At 39.7% G+C, this 20,081-nt stretch overlaps 2 protein-coding genes across 2 annotated transcripts in view; both read right to left on the reverse strand.

Annotated features, from left to right (window-relative positions):
- The window catches only part of LOC137173254 (contactin-associated protein-like 2), a 62,339-nt gene that overhangs the window by 41,679 nt on the left and 579 nt on the right, over positions 1-20,081 (reverse strand). Inside the window, exons 2-3 of the mRNA XM_067577980.1 lie at positions 17,686-17,813; positions 2,339-2,509 (exon numbers count right to left, since the gene is read on the reverse strand). The gene's annotated coding sequence lies outside the window, so the exon portion shown is untranslated. The remainder of the gene's footprint in view (positions 1-2,338; positions 2,510-17,685; positions 17,814-20,081) is intronic.
- The window catches only part of LOC137173806 (contactin-associated protein-like 2), a 110,165-nt gene continuing 92,331 nt past the window's right edge, over positions 2,248-20,081 (reverse strand). Inside the window, exons 12-14 of the mRNA XM_067578882.1 lie at positions 17,686-17,813; positions 2,339-2,509; positions 2,248-2,252 (exon numbers count right to left, since the gene is read on the reverse strand). Coding sequence (XP_067434983.1) covers positions 2,248-2,252; positions 2,339-2,509; positions 17,686-17,813 — 304 coding nt within the window. The remainder of the gene's footprint in view (positions 2,253-2,338; positions 2,510-17,685; positions 17,814-20,081) is intronic.

Here is a 20,081-nt window from a genome sequence, read left to right on the forward strand (position 1 = left end):
AAACTTTGTCTGTCTCCTCTTCACACAACAAGGTCAATAACACAGTTTTATAAGCCAGGGTCTCCAGGCAGGAGAGTGAAGTTCTCAGCTGGATCCCTGACTGAAAATATTTTTAACCTTTGGGCAAGACTATCATCTGAAAATGCAGCCTCTTAAGGACTCAAAACATGGTGCATACATACTTTCCACAGAGTCACAGACAGGCCAAAAGTAAAGCATTTCTGTATTTAAGGACTTTTCTATCTGTCCTCAATCCTGTTAGCAGCCCAGTTCACACACGTCTTCAGTGCTGCCTCTCAAATGTGTCTACTTCTTTCTATTAAGATTCAAAGAGGAGTAGCATTCACCCAATGACTTTGAATCTGCTGAGGTCACAGTAATGTGTGTTTTATACAAGGTTGCGGGTGTGTATCTATGAGTGTGTGTGTATATGCTTTGAGCTCTTGCAATAGCACAGCTACTGTATGCTATTCTGGCCTAATGCTAGTTATTTCATGCCCTGACTGGATTGCAGCAGATATAGTTTTTGCACTAGCGAGAGGGCAGAGATTATGTGTGTGCTTATGTGTGAGCGAGCGTGTAAGTGTGTGTGTGTGTGTGTGTGTGTGTGCATGCGGGTTGTTTTGCGATTGTGTGTCTAACCGTGTGCTGTGGGGCAAAATGCAAGATGATAGCAAGGCAGAGGAGAGAGGAAATCGATGTGGGGGCATTTTGAAAGCCTCAGGAGACACACACGCACACACACTCCCTATCTCCTCTGCCCTGCTGTGCAGCCGTGACAGAATAGATACTTACTGTATCTTTGTGTGTTTCTGTGTGCACGTTTAGAAGACAAACACCAACCCCCTTTGGCAAACTTCTCACTGTACGTGCGTGTCCAGTATAGTATCAGCGCATTGGGTTTTTTTTTGTTCTTTTTGGCAAAAAATAAGTGTCTGTGAATGTATATGCTTGTTTTTTACTTTGTGCAAAACCATAGTTTAGCTTTAACAAAGACTTTGCAAAGAAAATAAAAATCTTGTGGAGCTTTTAGGCTGCATACCAGCTGACATAATGTCATTCAATGTAATGCTATAGAAAGCACTTTGGCTCAAAAATCATGTGTCTAGTTTGTCTGTTCACTGGTTGGCATTCTGACACAAAGTGGCAGGTCAGGCATGCCAGAAGGATATGGTCAATGAGTCCCTTTGACACCAAATGTTCAAATCCCTTTGAATTCCACTGGAATGCAATAACCATCTATCAACAACCACGTTGTGCCAAGAACACCCTTCACAATGCAGCTCAGTGATTAAACTGAGGAACATGATTTTGACATTCTTGATCAGAGTGGTTCTACCGCAGCCGCTGGGATGTTAACGTGAGCTACTGGAACATGATCACAGAAACATGCTGCATGACATGTCAATCATAAGTCCAGTACTTAAAGAACGTGAAATGTGGTGGTGCAAAGCTGTCCCGTTGTTTGGTATCCTGTCATTTCTTTCTTCGCTCCTTCAGAGCCATCTCTTCCATTTCCTCCTACTGTTTACCATTTTTTAAATCTAAAACCCTTCAAAGTATGATATTGTATTAGTTGTGTCTGTGTTTTTGTGCTCCTCATCTTGGCATGAGGCTGCATGAGGAAACAAGTGGTTGTCTGCATGCTAAGGATTACAATTTTTGGAAAATAAGATGAAAGTTAAGCTGCACATTGTCACCAGGTGTAATAATTTCAACAAACCAACAATTTACTCATTATACTGACAAGCAATAGTGACCCTGTGTGTGTATGTGTGCGTACCTGCGTGTGTGTTGTGGCAGTAAAGGTTATGAGGGAGAACTTTTAAGAAGTTTAAACTCCTCTATTTGCAAGAATGTTTTGTTTTTTCTTTCTTTCTTTTTTTTTTTTTTTTTTAGAAAAATAGAGAGAGACGGAGGAAGAGAGACAGAGACTGTGTGTGTGTATGTGTGTGTCTAGGAGCTTGTGTTTTGTCATCCCTGAAAATGGGTGATTTGGTTAAACAGAGGTTCATAATGGACATAATTATCGCACACACCAATTACCTTAAATAAATGATTGCTCTCTCTTGCAATCACACAAAGTAGTGTGCCATAATCAGGAAGGCAAATGACTTGTTGCTGGTGTGTGCATCTGTTTATGTGTGTGTGTGTGTGTGATTCTATGTGTGTGTGTGTGTGTGTGTGTGTGTTTGGTGACAGATTGCACCCAGTGCTATCAGACTGACTGCTGGATTAAACCTCACACTAGGCTAGATAAAGAGTCACAGTGAAAGAGAGAAAAGGGGAGAAAAACACAGAGAGAAATGACTCTCATGCACATCCAGATGCATCTTACATTTGAGCTCCAAGCGGATGAAGTCAGTGTTGCCTAGGTTTTCCAGAAAGACGCCATAGGGTGCGCTGGTCTTGAAATAGAAGGAGATGTCGGCACTGGTCTCACCTTGGAAGGTGGCAAAGTGCAGGTAGGATGACGGAGTGGTGAATGATGCAGCGTTCCAGTAGTTATCTGTGAAAAAAACACAAACAGATTCACAATTCTGAACCAGATAATCCCCATTAGCACTGTGGCAAACATTATAACCCATTCTAATCTGATAAAAAATACATTTATTGCAGTAGGATTTCATTTCAAATGTCTTTGCATCCATTTTCATTTCATTCCAATGAGCTATCAATCATTGATAAAACATTGTTATCTCATGCCCATAGTTTAATGGCTCATTTAATATCTCCTCAGTAAAAATGATTTCTATGCAGAGGTTTTAACGTAGCCTGTAATTTCCTGCAACCTCAATAATATTCAATAGAAAGATGATCATATCAAAATAGCAGAGAGGGCTCATTTCTTTTCTTCAACATGTGGACCTGAGAAGGGGACAAGGGTACGGGGCGAAATCGTTGCAGATTTTTGATAACAACTTTTCTAATGACTTTTGAATGAAGCGAAACCAGCGGCTGCTAATGAAGACAAAGTAGCAGCACGCTAAACAGCTGCTGATGAATTATCAGACTGTGGTTGATGAAGTGAATTCTCTGCTGTCTACTCGCCCCTCGCCATGTCTCTTTCTCGCTCCTATCACTCAACAAAGTCGAAGAGTAGGGGAGAAAAAAAAGAGCATGAGGAGGAGCGGTTAAAGACAAAAGAAGTGGAAAGAGGTCAGGCACGGGTGAGAGGATAGAGTATTGAAGAAGTGATGGAAAAGAGGAGAGTAAAGTCATGCAGAAGACAGATGACAGGAGAGGAGGAGGAGGTGGAGGGTGTGTGGACACCAGGAGGAGGAGGAGGAAAGTGAAGGCTAATTCGGTATCAGTGTGAGATGTCTTTGATGCCTCAGCGGATTGGCCTCAGACCATCCACCATAACCCTGGAAAGACAGAGAAACCATGCATATGTGTACAAAATAATCAATTAATCTTTTAGTCTAAAAGATGTCAGAAAACATCGAAAAATACCCATCACAATTTCCAAGAACAGAAGGTGATGTCTCAAATGGCTTGTTTTGTCTAACTAAGTCAAAAACCCAAAGGCAGTCAATTTATAATGATATAAAACAAAGAAAATCAAATTGTCTCATGTGAGATGCTGGATCCAGAGAATGTTTGGTATTTTTCTAGATAAATTAGTTAAATGATTAATTAACTAATTGTTAAAATGTTGTCACTTAATTTGTTGGAACAATTCATGCTTTTTTTGAGCTTCCCTTTGAGTGTCCATGTGTGAGCTTATCTCTGTTTGTGTGTGCAAATGCACTCACATGTGTTTTTAAGTGTATTTGTGTGAGCATGTGCCTGTAAGTGTAGGTATGCACCACTGTCCGTGCATCTCTGTGCGTTTGTGTGTGTCTCCTGGTTCTGTGCGATAAGCGTTCCCCAATGACAGAGCTGAGCTCCTCCCCTCTCCTCTTCCCCTCACATCCTGTCACCAGGGGCAAGGGCAGATAGCGGCCAAGCACACACACACACACACACACACACACACACACACACGACCACCTACTGATGCTGTCTTTGTGATTAGTGTGTTTGAAGTTGGAATACTGTTCATTTCTCTGCAGGAGGCACAGCCAATTACTGACCGGGGTTAATTCAGGACTAAACAGGAGGATGCCTGCAGAAGCCACAGAAACAAATAATTATGTGTTTACTATGGTGTTCTTTCATAGCAAGAAGGGAAACCAGTGCACTTAGTTGGTAACACTCACATGTACAATCACTGACAGAGGAATTGTTCTGATGATAGCAGCATATGTAGGGGCTTAAAGTTACAATATAACAATGGGATTTTAGAAGAAACAACCAAAAAGCAACAGATGGGGCACAGCTGTAAAGCAAATACACACAGTTCCACAAAGAATTTACTCAGTTTACTTGAAATCCTGAGTGGTTTTGTACACTGCATAAATAATATCGCCCTAACAGTACAAATATGTGATGTATAACACTACAATTACATAAATTACATTGAAAAAGTCAAATATACTATAATATGTGTATGCACTGGATGAGACCTTAAAAGCTTCGAGCAAGAGAGGGGAAAAAAAAAAAACACTGACAAAGACACAGAAGCAAGAAGGACACAAGGATATAGAAATACAGCTGGAGGGCAAGTCACGCTTCAGAAGGAGGCAGTGAGAACAAGAGGAAAAAGGGGGACGTGGGAGGTTATAGAGAAAGGGCTCAAAAGAGATCTATGGTGGGAGAAGCAAAGGAGAACAAAAAATTACAAGTTGACAGAAACTGAGTGTTGGAGAAAACAATATTAGAGGAATAAACATGGAAACATCATAAACGTCTGATTGTCCGCATGCCAGATCAACAGATGTGACTGGTTGGCTTGGCTCTGTGGTACATTTTATCACTCCCATATCAAAATGTTTATCAATCAAATGTTTCAGAAACAGCACATAAATGTCTTTTTCAGAGCTGAGACACTGCAAATAATAGACTGTTAACGGTAATGCCCAGTAGCTTGATTCTTTAAGGTAAGACAAATTAAGTTTTTTCTACAGATTTAGTGACTCAAGTTCTACAAAATGAACTTGATGTGAACAAGCACCTGCCACACCATATATGAGGAGTCCAGCTTTGGTAGACCTGCAGTTCATTCATGTGTTACAGTAACCTCCTGTGTGCTATTGAGCAAGTTTTTCCTTATTTGAATGTAGCACATTCACAGCATAGGAAGAAGAAACCAGAAAGCCTTTTAGGGACTATGTCAATGGATAGCATTGTGAGCTTCCAAGACAAGCTAGTTTCAAATGGTAACTGAAGTGGTTTTCTTGATAAGCCACTTTTCTTTGTCTAATTGGTTCTCAAGGTGACACCAATGCAGAACTTCTCATCCTGTTGTCATATCTTATCCTGGATGTCCTTGGACTCATTGTGTGGTCCACTACAGTGGACTCATCATCTCAGATCATTTCAGATCTACTTTTAGTTATGGCCTCTGTTGCTGAGATACTCAATTGTTAGACGCCTTACTTACTGGAAGAAAAGGATAATGGTCAAGTGATACGATACAGTAAATATTAATTCATTTTCTTTGATCTTTCAAATTTTAAACCAAATGTTTTATATTCTCAAGAATCTTCTGCTGCTTGGTGGTGACCTCCAATCCCTCCTATTAAATTGTACCTAGAATTATGCCACTATTTGAAATACTTACAGAGCTTCTACTTTTTTAGTCAAAATGAATACAAAGAGACTGAGTGCAGCATACAAAGAATTTATAGTTAGTGTAGAAAGACCACTGATGTCTGAATGACAAGACCACTATGGATTAGCAGAAAGTAATAACACCAAATTGGCATACACATCACAACAGTTCACATTTGTCAACATTAAGCTTTACAGCTTTTATGTACGGGGTTGGTGGTGCAGTGATCACAGTGATTTTAATGCAAGAAAAGCCCAACCTGAACAAGTTTTCAAGAAAGAAAGAATTTCACAGCATGCATTACTATTACTGCTCAGTTAAGCTCAGTTCTGTGACTGGAGGATTTTATTTAGTTACTGTTTCCATTAATACAAATTGAGAGTGAAATCAATGTTGCTAAAAACATATTTTTAGCCATGCCTAGAGGTATGGCTCTATGTATGGTGATGTCGGTCTTTCGATCGGTTGGTCAGTCAGCCATTTTGATTCTTGAGACTTAAATATCTCAAGAAATCTTGGGTGGAATGCGTTTAAATTTGGTACAGACATTTATGGTCCCCAGCAGATGAATGCGACTGACCTTGGTGATACTCTGACCCTGCTAGTGCCACCAGCAGGTTGACATTTTGTCTTTTAGTGAAGTCGCTTCACAACTATTAGCTTAAAGGCCCCTCTAAATGGTTTTGGGCTGTCTGAGATGAAAATTGACAATCGTAAGATGAACATGGTAAAATCTTTGGTTGTAATTCCTAGACCCCACTGTGAGACACGTCCACTGACAACCAATTTGGAGTTATGGTGACCAAAGAAAGCCTCAGGCCAAATTCTGAATAACGTTTAGGGGGTAACACACTTGTTCTCCTTAATGTGTCCATGGCAAACAAAAACCAAAATGATAGAGGTGAAACAGGTGAAACATCATAGAGTTATGACTTGCCATGCATTCAGCGCACAATCTGACATGCTGTCTGACTGGCAGTCAACAGAATTGTTAGAAAAGATACTTTATCAGAGTAATTCCTGTATGTGATCAGTGGTTAGACAGCAAATGATTAGCAGCAGATGATGCATTGTGTGTGAAAGATCAGCTGTTATATGATCTCTGCTTTGCTTTTTACAGTTAGCATTTTAGAAGGTGAACAACACTGTCATTCCAAACATGGTTACATTAAGATAAAGGTGTGATGAAACCTCACTCTGTCTAAATATGTAAACCAATCACAAAAGGACCATAATTTAGCCAGACAACCCATGTTTTACTTCTCTTCAGGGAACAATAAAGAAGATGAATGACTCTAACAAAAAGAAACTAAGCAAGATAAGCAGCTACTCCAACCTCCTCTTAAATCATTATATTTTTTGTACGATATCAGTTGGTTCTCCTTATAGATAGATGTTTGTGAAGATCTCTTAAACCTATCAGTTTATTTGACTGAACAGTGGTTTTGCATACAACACAGCTGCTGATCTCTGGATTAGACCACAGGGACATGTGTTTAAAAAAAAAAAAAAAAAAGTCAAGCCCACCGAAGTGTAAAGGCGGACATGATGACAGATACAGTTTGGGGTGACGTTTGGATCTGGAAGCCAACTAGATGATTCATCTGTCTATGCTTGACCAGATGGGTTATGTGCCAGTACCAGCAGATGGTAAGGATGACTGCCTGCACTGTCTCGGGTCATTAACACTAGTGCAGTGCCTGTTCAAAACGTGCCTGTTCAGAACGGGCTGATTGATTATTATTTCTCAAGAACCGCATATGTATATATCAACTGACAAACATATCAATATATATATATATATCAATTAAAATGATACTGAATTAATAAATTAAATGGTTTAAATCCAGACAGAGACTTCACCAGTGAGACTAAACAGAGGTTGAACCGTAGAAGCAGTTTACGGCCTTCCATTGGTTGATTCTGCTGCTAATGAAATGTGGCTGTGCTCCTATTGGCTAGTTCTACTGCCTCCGCCTCTCTTTTGTTCTCCTGTGTTTACTCGTTCTTTTCTCTTGGGCAGTTTAATTGAGTGGGGCACATACCAAGCGACTACCTCCGGGGCTGAAAATGAGGCCAATGTGGAAGTGCCAAAAACCTGCATTCTATCTAATAGCCATCAGGGGGCGACTCCCCTGGCTGCGAAAAGAAGTCTGATTGTATGGAAGTCTATGAGAAAATGTCCCTACTTCTCTCTTCATTTATTACATCAGTAAACTGTTTCCTAATGAGTTTATGGTCTCAATTGCTAGTTTCAAGTCTTCTTCAATACAGCATTGTGTTCATATTGTAAATTATGGCCCCATTTAGGGTAAAATAGACGATAAAGCAGCGTATGCTTTAAGGCGTGGCTACGTTGTGATTTACAAGTCGCCAAGTCGCATTAGCATTATCATTGTTAACCATGGATTGTAAATGCACCGTGCTAACCAAGCTAGCAGCTAGCACTATGGTCATAGACTGTATGGTCATAGACTGGTCAGCTCCACCCTCTCGTTCAAATATGGTCACATCTGGCTCCAAAAATCAAACATGGTGACACCAAAATCCAAGATGGCGATGGTCAAATCACTACACTCGAGGCTTCAAAACGGCAGTTTGCAAACCGGTGGGTGACATCACAGTGACTACGTCCATATTTTCATCCAAAGAACTTCACACTCGACACTGCACTTCCTTGGGTCCCCATCAATACATCCGCCAGGTATGAAGTAGATTGGATGAACGATTCTCGAGATATGTGAAGGACAAACATGCATACAGACAGTCAGAGATTCCTTGCTTTATAGAGAGAGACAGACATTTTCAGGGACACATGAAAACAAACACACATGCATGGATACACATTAAATATTTAAATTCATGCACACTGTTGGCTGCCAGCAGAACAGACTACACTTAACAACCTCATCCTCACACATATAACATGTACACAGTGTGAGCTCTAATATCACTGTACGTTTGTGACATTTAGAATCTCAGGCCTGCAAGAGCACTTATTAATCAGTTTGTTGGAGCAAACACATGCTGTGCCATCTAATTTAACATTTCCACTTGCTAGTTATTCTGCTACTGACTTCGGGTGCAAAGTTGGGAGGCTTTCCATCAAAGGACTAAGAATAGTCTCATCTAACAAGAGAGACAGCACCTATCTTGGAAGGTGATGCATCTGACTTAGAAAGTGCCCCTAAGGGCATGTTCTGATATCATTGTTCAAAACATAACATTTGAACCTACACAGTATATAGTTCTGCAGTTTGTTGAACAGTGGCACATCAATTATATAGATCAATTATATTTTCTTCCTCGCTCATTTTCAAATTACTATTGAGACCTGTATTTCATCTCATCTGTATATAATTGAGACATCCGTGGTGTGTAATTTTATGGTCTAGGTACTGTATATTCTCAGTAAACGTAGCATTTGAATCTTCAGGTAATTAAGTTTCTCTCTGTCATTTGAGACCTGTGAAGCCTTTATCAATCTCATTTTGTAATTAAATTGCTTGTTATACATTTTTAGCACTCAATTTTCACAGCTCATAACTATAAATGGAGAGACAACAAGAAATTAAGTTTATCACAGAGAGAGAAATTGGCATCATTACTTCTTTTTTTTTTAATAATAGCGTTGAAACTTTCAACTTTCAAGTATATGTATGCTGTCTCTTTCAGGACTGTAAGTATAAAGTGCGGTAAAGCACTGACCAATTGGCACACACATAATCAAGTATTACATCAAAAAGGGTTACTAGTTTTGACTGTTCAATATGCAGCTTTGTCTATTGTTTTTTAATCTCTTTTTCGTTTTTTTTGTTTGTTGAATCATTACCTGGTAAGCAGCCACTCATCTATTTGCAATAATATGCATTTACAATATTAATGTAAATGGTCCATTTGCATTTTTTTCACAAATTTTCAAAGAAAAATTACAGATTTTGAAGAGGTATTTTGTGTACCACCCATTCATAATAACTTTGCTGCTGCAAAAAGAGCCCGACCAGTTCACAGTGAACAACGTTCTGTGATGTACAAAGCTCAGAAAATATTCCAATAAAATAAAGTGAAAAGAAAAATGAGGAGAAAACACAAATTAATTGCCGAGTCCCTTAAATAAGTACCAAAAAAGCCCAGCAAAAATTAAAAATACAAAGGGCATGTGTTGCAACCAGTATTTAAAATTAAAATTAGTATTAAAATTAGTTTTTCATTCGTCTTTTTTCCTTTTTAAACATAAACAGATGAATTCACAGACTTAATTTTTTTGACAAATAAAAATAATACACAATGAGCCCTGTACAATGAAACAGACTCACAATGCAATAAAAATCATGTTAGAATGACATAATTTACAAAGACATTATATGTGGGCATATGAACAGTGACAAATGGGTACAAAGTAATCAATTAGTTTTGAACTGTCACAGGTGACCCTTGTAAGGTTTCATTTGTGGTCAGTCATGAGGCCATGCATGTCTCATAGTAGGTGCATTACATTATAATAACAGAATATAGGCTGCTTTGCTTCATTTGCTGTCATTTATTTTCATTCCCATCGATTAAAATGTCCAAACCCTTTTAACATCAATAAATGGGACTAATTCCTCTCTGTCTGGCTGTGACTGTATAGGCTGCTATTAAACTAGCCATGGAAATGGGCTTCATTAATGCCAGAGCACGTACACACACAGACACACACACGCAGAAAGTTGCACTCTTACTTGCTCTTGCGCCCACCACAGAAAGATAGAAACACACACACACACACACACACAGAATTGTGCACATGCAGCTACACACATACACAAGTACCTCCTTACTAAAACTTTCTCTGACTGCCTAAGACATTAGTCATTTGCCTATGAAAACCCATTATATGGCAGCCAATCATCATTGCTCTTACTGAGACAGAGCTCCATGCACAGTATGAGAAGCATCAATCATACACGGAGTACCTATTCACGTGTGAAATTTTTAATATATGTTTAATATGCCTTAATGGGCCAATGTATAATGTATGCTCCATGTTCCAGTGTCTTGGGCAGCACTATGGCAAACATACCTCAAAGTCATCTTCATTTTAAAGTTAGTTTGTTAATGTGGTCACTCAATATAAAAGAGGATAACTCTCTCTTTGTCTCTCACACACATTCAGACACACACAGTGGATAATAGAGTAAGACAAAGAGAATATGGCTCCTTCCAAGTGACAGATGGATCCATCTTTAGTAATTGTGCCTGCCATACTGCTACAAGATAGCCGCACAGACACACACACACACACGTACACACACACAGATGTGATGTCATGGGTCATTAAATCATGGTTTGTTTGTATGTTGGCAGCTCTGTGATGAAGGGACATTAGTGAGAGTGACACCAGCTTGTTGATGAAAGGACCATAATGAGTGCGACACCAGTGAGGAGTGAGGGCAGGTGTTCTGTCATGTTCTTCGCCCTCGACAGAACCAGGCCACTTCTTGAGTCACGATCCTCTGTCTCCCTAACCTGCTGCCATTCCCTGAGTGGCTCTCTCCCTCTTTCTCCTTATGTGTGTGTGTGTGTGTGTGTGTGTGTGATTGTCCACAGGTGTGCCGGAGTCAGAACAGAGTCACACCAGCTGCACCTCATCTCAGTAATCAAGCCCTCTACAAATACTTAGCCCTGCCACTTCCACTCAGCCAGATCATAGACTGTGCTACCCATCAGTGTTACTACACTTCAAGCCACTTCTCCTCTTTTCTCGTTATTGCCTGTTTTCCATTGCTTAACCCTGTCTCCTGTCCCCTGTAGTATCGTCTGCTTTGGCTCTGGTCCTTGTCTCCTGTCCCTTGTTTTGTCAGCCCTGCTTTCCTACCCTGGACCCCTACTCTTCCCAGCTTCCAGCCCAAACCTCAGCCCGGGTTCCCAGCTTCCAACCCAAGCCTCAGCTTCAGGTTCCCAGCTACCAGCCTTAGCTCCAGGTTCCCAGCTACCAGCCCCAGCCTCCTAGCTACCTGCCCTAGCCCCAGTTTCCCAGCTACCAGCCTCAGCCCCAGGTTCCCAGCTACTAGCCCAAGCTTTCCCAGGCTTGCATTCCCTTTGTCTCGCCTTACAATAAATACCTTGTTCCTACCATATACCTGTCTCCTAGCCTGTGTCTGCACTTGGGTTCAACTGCCCCACCCAACGTAACATCTTGTCCACCGGATGGTTGGACATAAGGACAGATGAAAATGGGAATGTAGAACACAGCGGGTGAGGGATGAGTAAACAACATCTACAGTATGATATTCTTAGCAATGGATGCTCCTGTAGTTTTAAATCCAGCACAGTGTCTCTGTGACACAGGCAACGTTCACATATCTGCAGTCACAGTGCACTGAGATTGTATAGTTCCTCTCTATTATTCCCTTTAGTATGAAAAATGAGCAGCCAACAGATAAAATATGACGCGTTATTATCGTAATGATCTCGCTGCCTTGCATTAAAGATTAAATCCATGTTTGCTTTTCCTCTCCACAGGATATTACTTTCCTTTAAGCTAAAGCCAGACATTCTGTTGTCATTAGGTATAAACTCTCAGTTCTTTCAATGGGGAATACATTTGGGAAGTCAGCATCAGATTGTGGTTGCTTTCACACCTGTAGATTGGTTTACTTTTTCCAGACAAAAGATGAAAATGATACATTGTTGCTTTTCACTTCTTGGCCATTTTTCATTCAAGGCACAATCAGGAGGGAAAAAAAGACTCATAGCTGGCCCGAGGCATATTAAGCAAACTAAGCAGTTTTTTTTGCTCCTGGCAGTCCCCAGGGACCCCCACAAACAGACTGTAAGACAGGCCACAAAAGGACTTAAATACAACACAATAGAGGTTTTGCGGGTCCACTCGGTTATGAGGAACTGAGACTTGATATGCAACCCAAGACGAATGGTACTCAGTCTAATCAGGTCTGGTAAGGTCTCATTCTATGGTCACAGCTCTCGGGTCGATGTGTCAATATGTAACACCTGAGTGGATTCAAATGGATCTGAGCCTCCTCACCATCAGCTCTGATCCAGTGGTATGTCATAATGACTGCAGGACAAAATATTTTAGGGTAATCAGTATTACTTTTTGGAATTTGATATTAAATAGGTTAGAAAACGATTATCTTCTGTCTATTGCCTAGTTGGCAACAGAATGTTTTATTGTTATTGCAGAAGGTGAAAATTTCAGTTATTACTAAAAATCAGTTTTAAAGCATATTAAGAACTTGCTGTTAGAATTGGTTTATATGACTTTATGTTAACACTTAGAATATTATTATATCATTTATTTGACAGTGGTTGTCTATTGACTAATGGCAGTCAGTGTTGGTGTTTTGTCTATTTTAGGGTCTGTTTGGGTTGACCGCATTTTTCATCAGGTGTTATTACCCATGGGAGTATTTGTATTGGATCTAACTATGCTTGGCTCGGATCAGGTCTCCCTTTTAGAAAAATATGTATTTATGCACAGCAGGTTTTCCACCGGTCCGTTTTGGATCAGATCCAACATGGACCCATGCAGAGCTCAGCGACAAACACCAGCCGTATAGCATCATGTCATTCAAAATGTGCTGGTAGCACACACCAGACACACCATACAGACAGGAGTAATCAAGGTGCAGAAACCTGGCTGTGCTGATTCCGGGAAGCAAATGTGATAAAATTGCTGCTTTTCTGGAGAGTTGACTTGACAGTGGTGTATCCTGACAGGTCGATAAGCATCAGCCCGCATCATCATCAAGTTGACTTACTGATGTCAAGTCGGCACCAGAGTGTGGGCTGACATAGAAAGCAACGGTTGCAGGTTTTATGACATGCAGCATAGTGTGTGTTACTCTCTAATGCGGCTGTGCAGCTACTGAATGTTTCCTTGTTATGGAAGCTATTCCTTATGGTTGTATGGCTTTACATCATTAGGATAAGATTTCCATTATCCATTTGAATTTTATGAGTTTCTGTGATGCACCTTGAGATTCAGAATGCAAAATGCTTCATTTAGCCAAGTATAACAGATGCATCGGGAATGTGATGCAATTAATCCATGTCAACCTGACAGAAACACAGTACACACAGCAAGTAAGTCCAGGACAAAGTGCAACAGGAGTGGCTCATGAGTTAAGAGGAGAGAGAGGTGGTCATTATGGTAGAGCTGCAGAATCTGTGTATCTTCCAGTTGACCCAAAGTCCCACAGAGAGCAGTGTGTCGACACTGATTAGAAGAGTAGACAGGAAGAGAAACAGCAAGGATTAAACTGCCTTGGTGTGTGTGTGTTTCTACTGATATCTGATGTTTACCTGAAAAACAACCTAAACTACAGGGACTAGATGGAAGAGAATAAAAGGCTGAGAAAATGAGAGTTTAGATGAAAAGTCTCTGAATAGTTTAGATACCTTTATCTGGCCACACATGCATACATAACAAATGCATATGTGTACAGACTCAAAAACCGAGACACACACACACTGAAATGCACACAGTAATTTTCCACAGCAGAAAAACAGCCAAGATAAAGCAACACTTTCTCTGAATGATCTGCATGTGAGTATGAGCAATGTGTTATTTTCACACTCAAGTGCAACCCCAGAATAACAATGTGCTACAATTGTACTCCGCTATGCACGGAGTGTTTTCTCTTGTTCTCTCTCATGATAGTTTTTAATTAAGACCCCATTCAAAGTATCAGCAGCAAGTTCTGATAGTCAAAAGAGGTTTGTTACTTTCCAAAAGTTTGGCTCACAATGTATGAATGTATTGTAGACTCCCAACATATTCTGATAATGTTTCATTTCTTTTTTGGATTAGGGATGAACTTGCGTGAAGATAATGTTGTAAAGATAATATAAAAAGACCCTTAATCTCTGATTTAATTTACCATGTCATTCATTTATTAAGGTAAAATAAAGCAGCCTTTACTACCTTTACAACACAGTGACACTTCTTAGTTTGATTTTTGGTGATAGAATAAACTCTTTAAAGATTTTAATTACTGTCAACACCTCATTGGCCTCTAAAATTTTCTGCTCTGTCTTCATCAACCTTAAAGAAATATAGTTTCTGGTTTTAATTGTGAGTATTTCAGCCAGAAAAAACTGGATGTCCTTGACCGACTCCACAGTATGGTAGGTAGAGTGCAGTAGGCCATGTAATACTGATTGCAAACAGTAGGAATTACTGCTACTGTTTACAAACTAGAGCGACAAGATGAAACCATATCATAAGGTTATGTGCATTTTGTGTAAATTCTTGCTTGTGTGAAGATAATATCGTAAAGATAATATAAAAAGTTTTCCCTTCACAGCCCCAGTGAATTGCACATCATGTACCTGTCATTTAGTTCAGATGAGGTTAATGTAGCCTGCCATCATCCTAAGAGGCTGAGCAGTTTGCTTACCAGTATTACATATTATTTCATGAGTAATTTTCACTTAGCACAGAAAAAATGCATTGAGAAAGGTTGAGTAAAGCAGAATGGAGGTAAAATTAAAACATACGACTTTTGTAGGGCATAAGGCATTGCCAAACAACCTGAAAATGTTGTCCTACATCATCTCACTGACTTTCTGAAGGGATTATATCTTTTAGAGCTTCCAGTAACTCTTCAGCACCGAAGGTCATGAGCTGAAAGTTTCAGTTTCCTGACTGGCATGCCTTCAGTACACTTGTTATCAATTAAGAATGCAGAATTCTCAAAGCTAATTTATTCAGTTTTAATTGCATTTTGGAAACATTCCAGTCTGGTTTTTGGCTGCTTCACTGCAGACAGAGACAGCTCTCCTGAGGGTCACAAATGACCTTCTTTGGACAACAGATATAGGAGACTGCAGTTTTATTTATCTTGGATCTTGGTGCATCATTATCCATTATCCATGACACTACTTGACCTGCATCAGCAATGTGTTGGCATTTCAGACATAACACTACCGTGGTTCACTAGACGTCACACAGCAATCTGCTTCTCAATCAGTAACACAACCTTTATCTACTAATATACAGCCTATTGACCTTTGCTGTAAGCACCATCTAGTTTTCTCTATACATTCTTTCACAGAGTAAAATGATAAAAAAAACATGAATTCATTCCATTGTTATACACCCAACTATTTCAAAAGTCTGCTTGAGTGCCATTAACTGTTTGTCCAGGAATTTCCTACAACTTCACATCAAACAGAAACATTCGCTGCCCCGACTAAAAGCTACACGCATTGTCAACAGGGGAATTTTAATAAGAACTGTATTAAAGAGACTGGAGGTGTTCTTTTGATTCAACCTTTAGTGATCCCTTCACAAAAGGTTATGCCGCCATGCCTGTACAACCAGCTGAGAATTATTTGGAAAAAGAAACCACTCCTCTCAGCAGCTGAGGTCATTAGTGCTCATATTTCCTCTCAATTAGGCCATTGCAATTTCAGTACTCCAGCCTCCCTCAAAGGTCCCTTTACACCTGCAGCTAATCCAGAATGCTCACTCCAGTTTTAATCGTCCTGCACAGGCTTCCCTGCGAGGTTTGGAGCTCTTTTGAGATCTCACTGATAATTCCAAAGCATAGAGTGGTTTAGCTCCAAGCTACAATACTGACCTTTTAACTCTCTTTGAATCAGGGCAAACCTTTGTGTCCTCAGGCAGAGACCTCCTGTCCGTTCCACAGTGTAGACTCATGGGGGCCAGGTCTCCATTAGACTTACAATATTGTGGATTATTAAACCAATTCATCAGTCCAGTACAATCTACAAATGTGCTTTTCGGACCAGTTCTTACATAGATTTCTGGACTATGTAGTACTGTTTTGTAATAGCTTTATCATAAATTAATAACTTTTATTATAATCAGCACAGCTGGAACAAGTCTATATCCAAATGCTTGGCTAAAACTAATAAGTCACTGATCGCTATCATTTATTAATTACATTTCCAACACCTTGTTCCTTCCTTCAGTCCTTTCTCATTTCCCCCAGGCCCTTACATTTCTTAAGTTGTGCTCCAGCCAAACATGGTGCTATGCAAATTGAGGTGAAGATGTGTCTGTGCCAGTTTTTTTTTTCATGCTTATCCAAGGGCTTTATGAATCTTCTTCATAAATGTACAGAGACAGGAGTAAAATGGAGAGCAGGTGGAGGAAAACTGCAGGTGGAACAGGTTTCTGGTGAGTTCTGAGATCAGTCAGAGGCTGAGCTGTCACACCCAAAAAAACACAGACAAACTCTCCCACACACGGTCTGTTTCTAGCTGGCTTATAGCTAATTTCTATACAGCAGGTATATTGGCTGTTTGGAGCGAATAAACACAGAAAGCACACACAGTCCAGTAGTCAAATCTACGCAAATAAACCAAGGCAAAAATTCACTTTGCTCACACCATTAGGAACTTTCCAGGCCTGTCATTCACCACCTGTTCATCAGATAACCTCGGACTCTCCTGCCTTCCCAGTCACCACCCCCCCCCCGCTCATACATCAGTGTCAGTGTTGACAAAGTTATCATTGTGTTATAGCTATTCTGATTGTTGCCTGTCTGTGTTTTTGGGCAATTTTATGCCTTTATTAATGATTTGGACAGTAAAAAGATGACAGGAATAGAGGTGAAAAAGATGAGGAATGACATACAACAAAAATTCCCTGTTACCAGTACTCGTGTTTAGACCTGCTGCAAATTTATGAACTGCCTGGATTTATTTGCCTGATTGGACTGATTCCAGTTGTCAACCTGTAACCTGTATTTGACCACTGAATTGAGTAAATTTCGGTCTAATCTACTTGCTCCCCTGTGTTTTAGTGTGCATTTGGGTTGGCAAATGCACACAAATATACCACTGTTGCCTGTACTCAAGCTCAACATTCATCTTCACAAGTAAGTTTGTTCAGTTTCTGGTCAGTTTCCAATCATCAAATTGGATTCTGATGTAGTTGCATAACATTTGCCAAGTCGCCCATCACTGAAAATACAAGATATTGCAGCTCAGTGTTGCATGAAGAAGTACAACCCCACAATACATATGTATCCATGATCCACAACACTTACTATCTCCCTGGCAGCGAAGCGGTCCAACTGTCAGCTTGGCCTGAGAGCCCGGTCTGTTGGTGTCACCCACGGCAACCTGGCTGACTGGCAGGTGTTCCTTATACACCAAGAGACCAGAATCTTCTCTCCTGTAAGATGAATGAAAAGAAAAATAAGACAGAGCTAAGAGGAGAACCCAAATTCAAAATGGCACAACAACAACAGCAGTGAATCACGCTGTCTAGTGTCTTCTTGTGTTGTTTATCTGCCATTTAAGCATCTTTTGCTGTTTAGAAACCTACTTTTTAACTTTGAATTTTTTTGTTTGTGATCATATGCCACACACAGGGGACACATGTAGTGTGTTAATATACACCGTTTATAGTTGACAAACAGAAGTGCAGGCTAAAGTTTGGCTGGATCAAAAATATCCACTTCTAGAGGAGGCAGTGTAAGGATAGAAGAAAATGCATAAAGCATATAGTATTCCTTCCAATAACAGTAATAGATGTAATAATAAAAATGAGAGGGAGGAAAAACAGTCAGTACACATAGTGCAAAAACTTGTAATGGCAAAAGGATGGAATGTATCGTTAATACAATGTGAGATGATATATTTATAAATTGTTACTGTACATGGATGCACGGATGGATGGTTGGGTGGGTGGATAGGTGGTGTGACACTTAATGTACAGATAAGAAGTGTGAAACAGCAAAAATGATCTATTAAAAGATTTAAAATGAATCAATGAAATGACATGAATAATGGAATTCACTATTTTATCTTGAGACCTCATTAACTAGTCCACTGACAACATCATAACAGACAATAGTACAGGCATTAAATATTTAAATCACAGCTTTTAAAGTGGGAATGAGTTTGACATGTTATAAATTCTTCACCCAGCTATTTGATTTTAATTGTTTCACTCCAGTTTGGAAATTTAACACCAAGATCCAATATTTGGCTTTGTGTATTCATGCATGAGTCGATGTGAGCATGTGTTCATACATATGTGTGTGTGCATGTTTCTATGTGCAGCCAAAAATATGGGTAATGATTGGAAATAGTTATATTGGTAATATTTCAAAAACTCACTCAGCCAAACAATGAGACATTAATACATACAATATTAATGGAGAGAACAGGACAGAGTAAGATGCATTTGTAACCTCATCAGTTTTAGAAATGCGGAGGGAGACATGAAAGCAAATGAAATCTCTCCTTCTCACTATCACAGTAATTACTGACAGACAAACATACAGTATGCAGATGCATGCACACACCCACAGACAACGATGTAATTTATTTAATGAGACTATCCATCAGCTGGCTAAAAGAGCTTTGAAACACAAACTGTTGATTGTGGAGGCAAATATTCCTCTTAAATAAATGCATCACTGACGGTGGCATTCATCATTTAGTCACTTCAGTCTTTGAAGTTAGAAACCTCATCACACTGTCCAGCCGATGCAAATTTTGAGATGACGGATTGATGCAAACATTAGCGTTTGCAGTTATGACAATTTCAGTTTCGCCGCAGTGAAACTGCTCCATCAAAACATCCATATGTGTGACATATTTCACTTTTATGTTCAATCTTACTGTGGGAGTTATGCAGGGATTCAGAGATTTTTATACAGTGTCAGTCAAAATTAAACTCTCGACAACAGAACATGCACTTGCACAATAATAGCTGCTTAATAGGCACATTGACCTTTACAGATTAATTCTACCCTGAGACTATATTAGAAACATGTCTAAAATACAGTATAAATATTTAAAGTTGTGAAAGTTAAATACAAGTTCAACCAGTTCTTCTGACTTAGTGAAAATCTGTGGGTGGGCTAACTTAATCACAAACTTCTTCTTTTTATGTCCCTGATGACCCTTGAGCGAGGCATTTATCTCCCAACTCAGAGGTTCCCAACTCCAGGTCATGGACTGGCACATAAAGTTTTGGTCTCTATTAAGTTTAGTTTGTATGCTCGCCCACTCTCTCTCTCTCTCTGTACCAAGGCAAACTGGCCTGAGTCAGGAAGATAAATAGGAAGAGATCATGCCTGAAACTTCTTAATGAATTGTGGAGGACAATTACAACCCCAGCCAGCTCTCTAATAAACTGGATTAAAGATAAACTAAGTAAGGTGGTTATCAAGGTGTGTTAAGCTAGTTAGCCAGGCATGCTAACCTTTGCAGTTTAAATTAGAACAGATTAACACACTGTTTAATTCATTCCTTAGACTTTTGCACTTGTGTTTCTGATTTTGGTTTCAGAAAAGCTAAAACAAAGACACCAGCTTCCAAAGCTTAACAGAGCTGCTGTGCCTTGTTATGGCTAAGCTATGACTGGAAAAAAGGACTTTAGCGAACGGTCAATTGCTATTGTGTGTCAAGTGTCAAATTTTTTTAAAGT

Source organism: Thunnus thynnus, chromosome 21, assembly GCF_963924715.1.
Source record: "Thunnus thynnus chromosome 21, fThuThy2.1, whole genome shotgun sequence".
In the NCBI taxonomy this organism is placed as follows: Eukaryota; Metazoa; Chordata; class Actinopteri; order Scombriformes; family Scombridae; genus Thunnus; species Thunnus thynnus.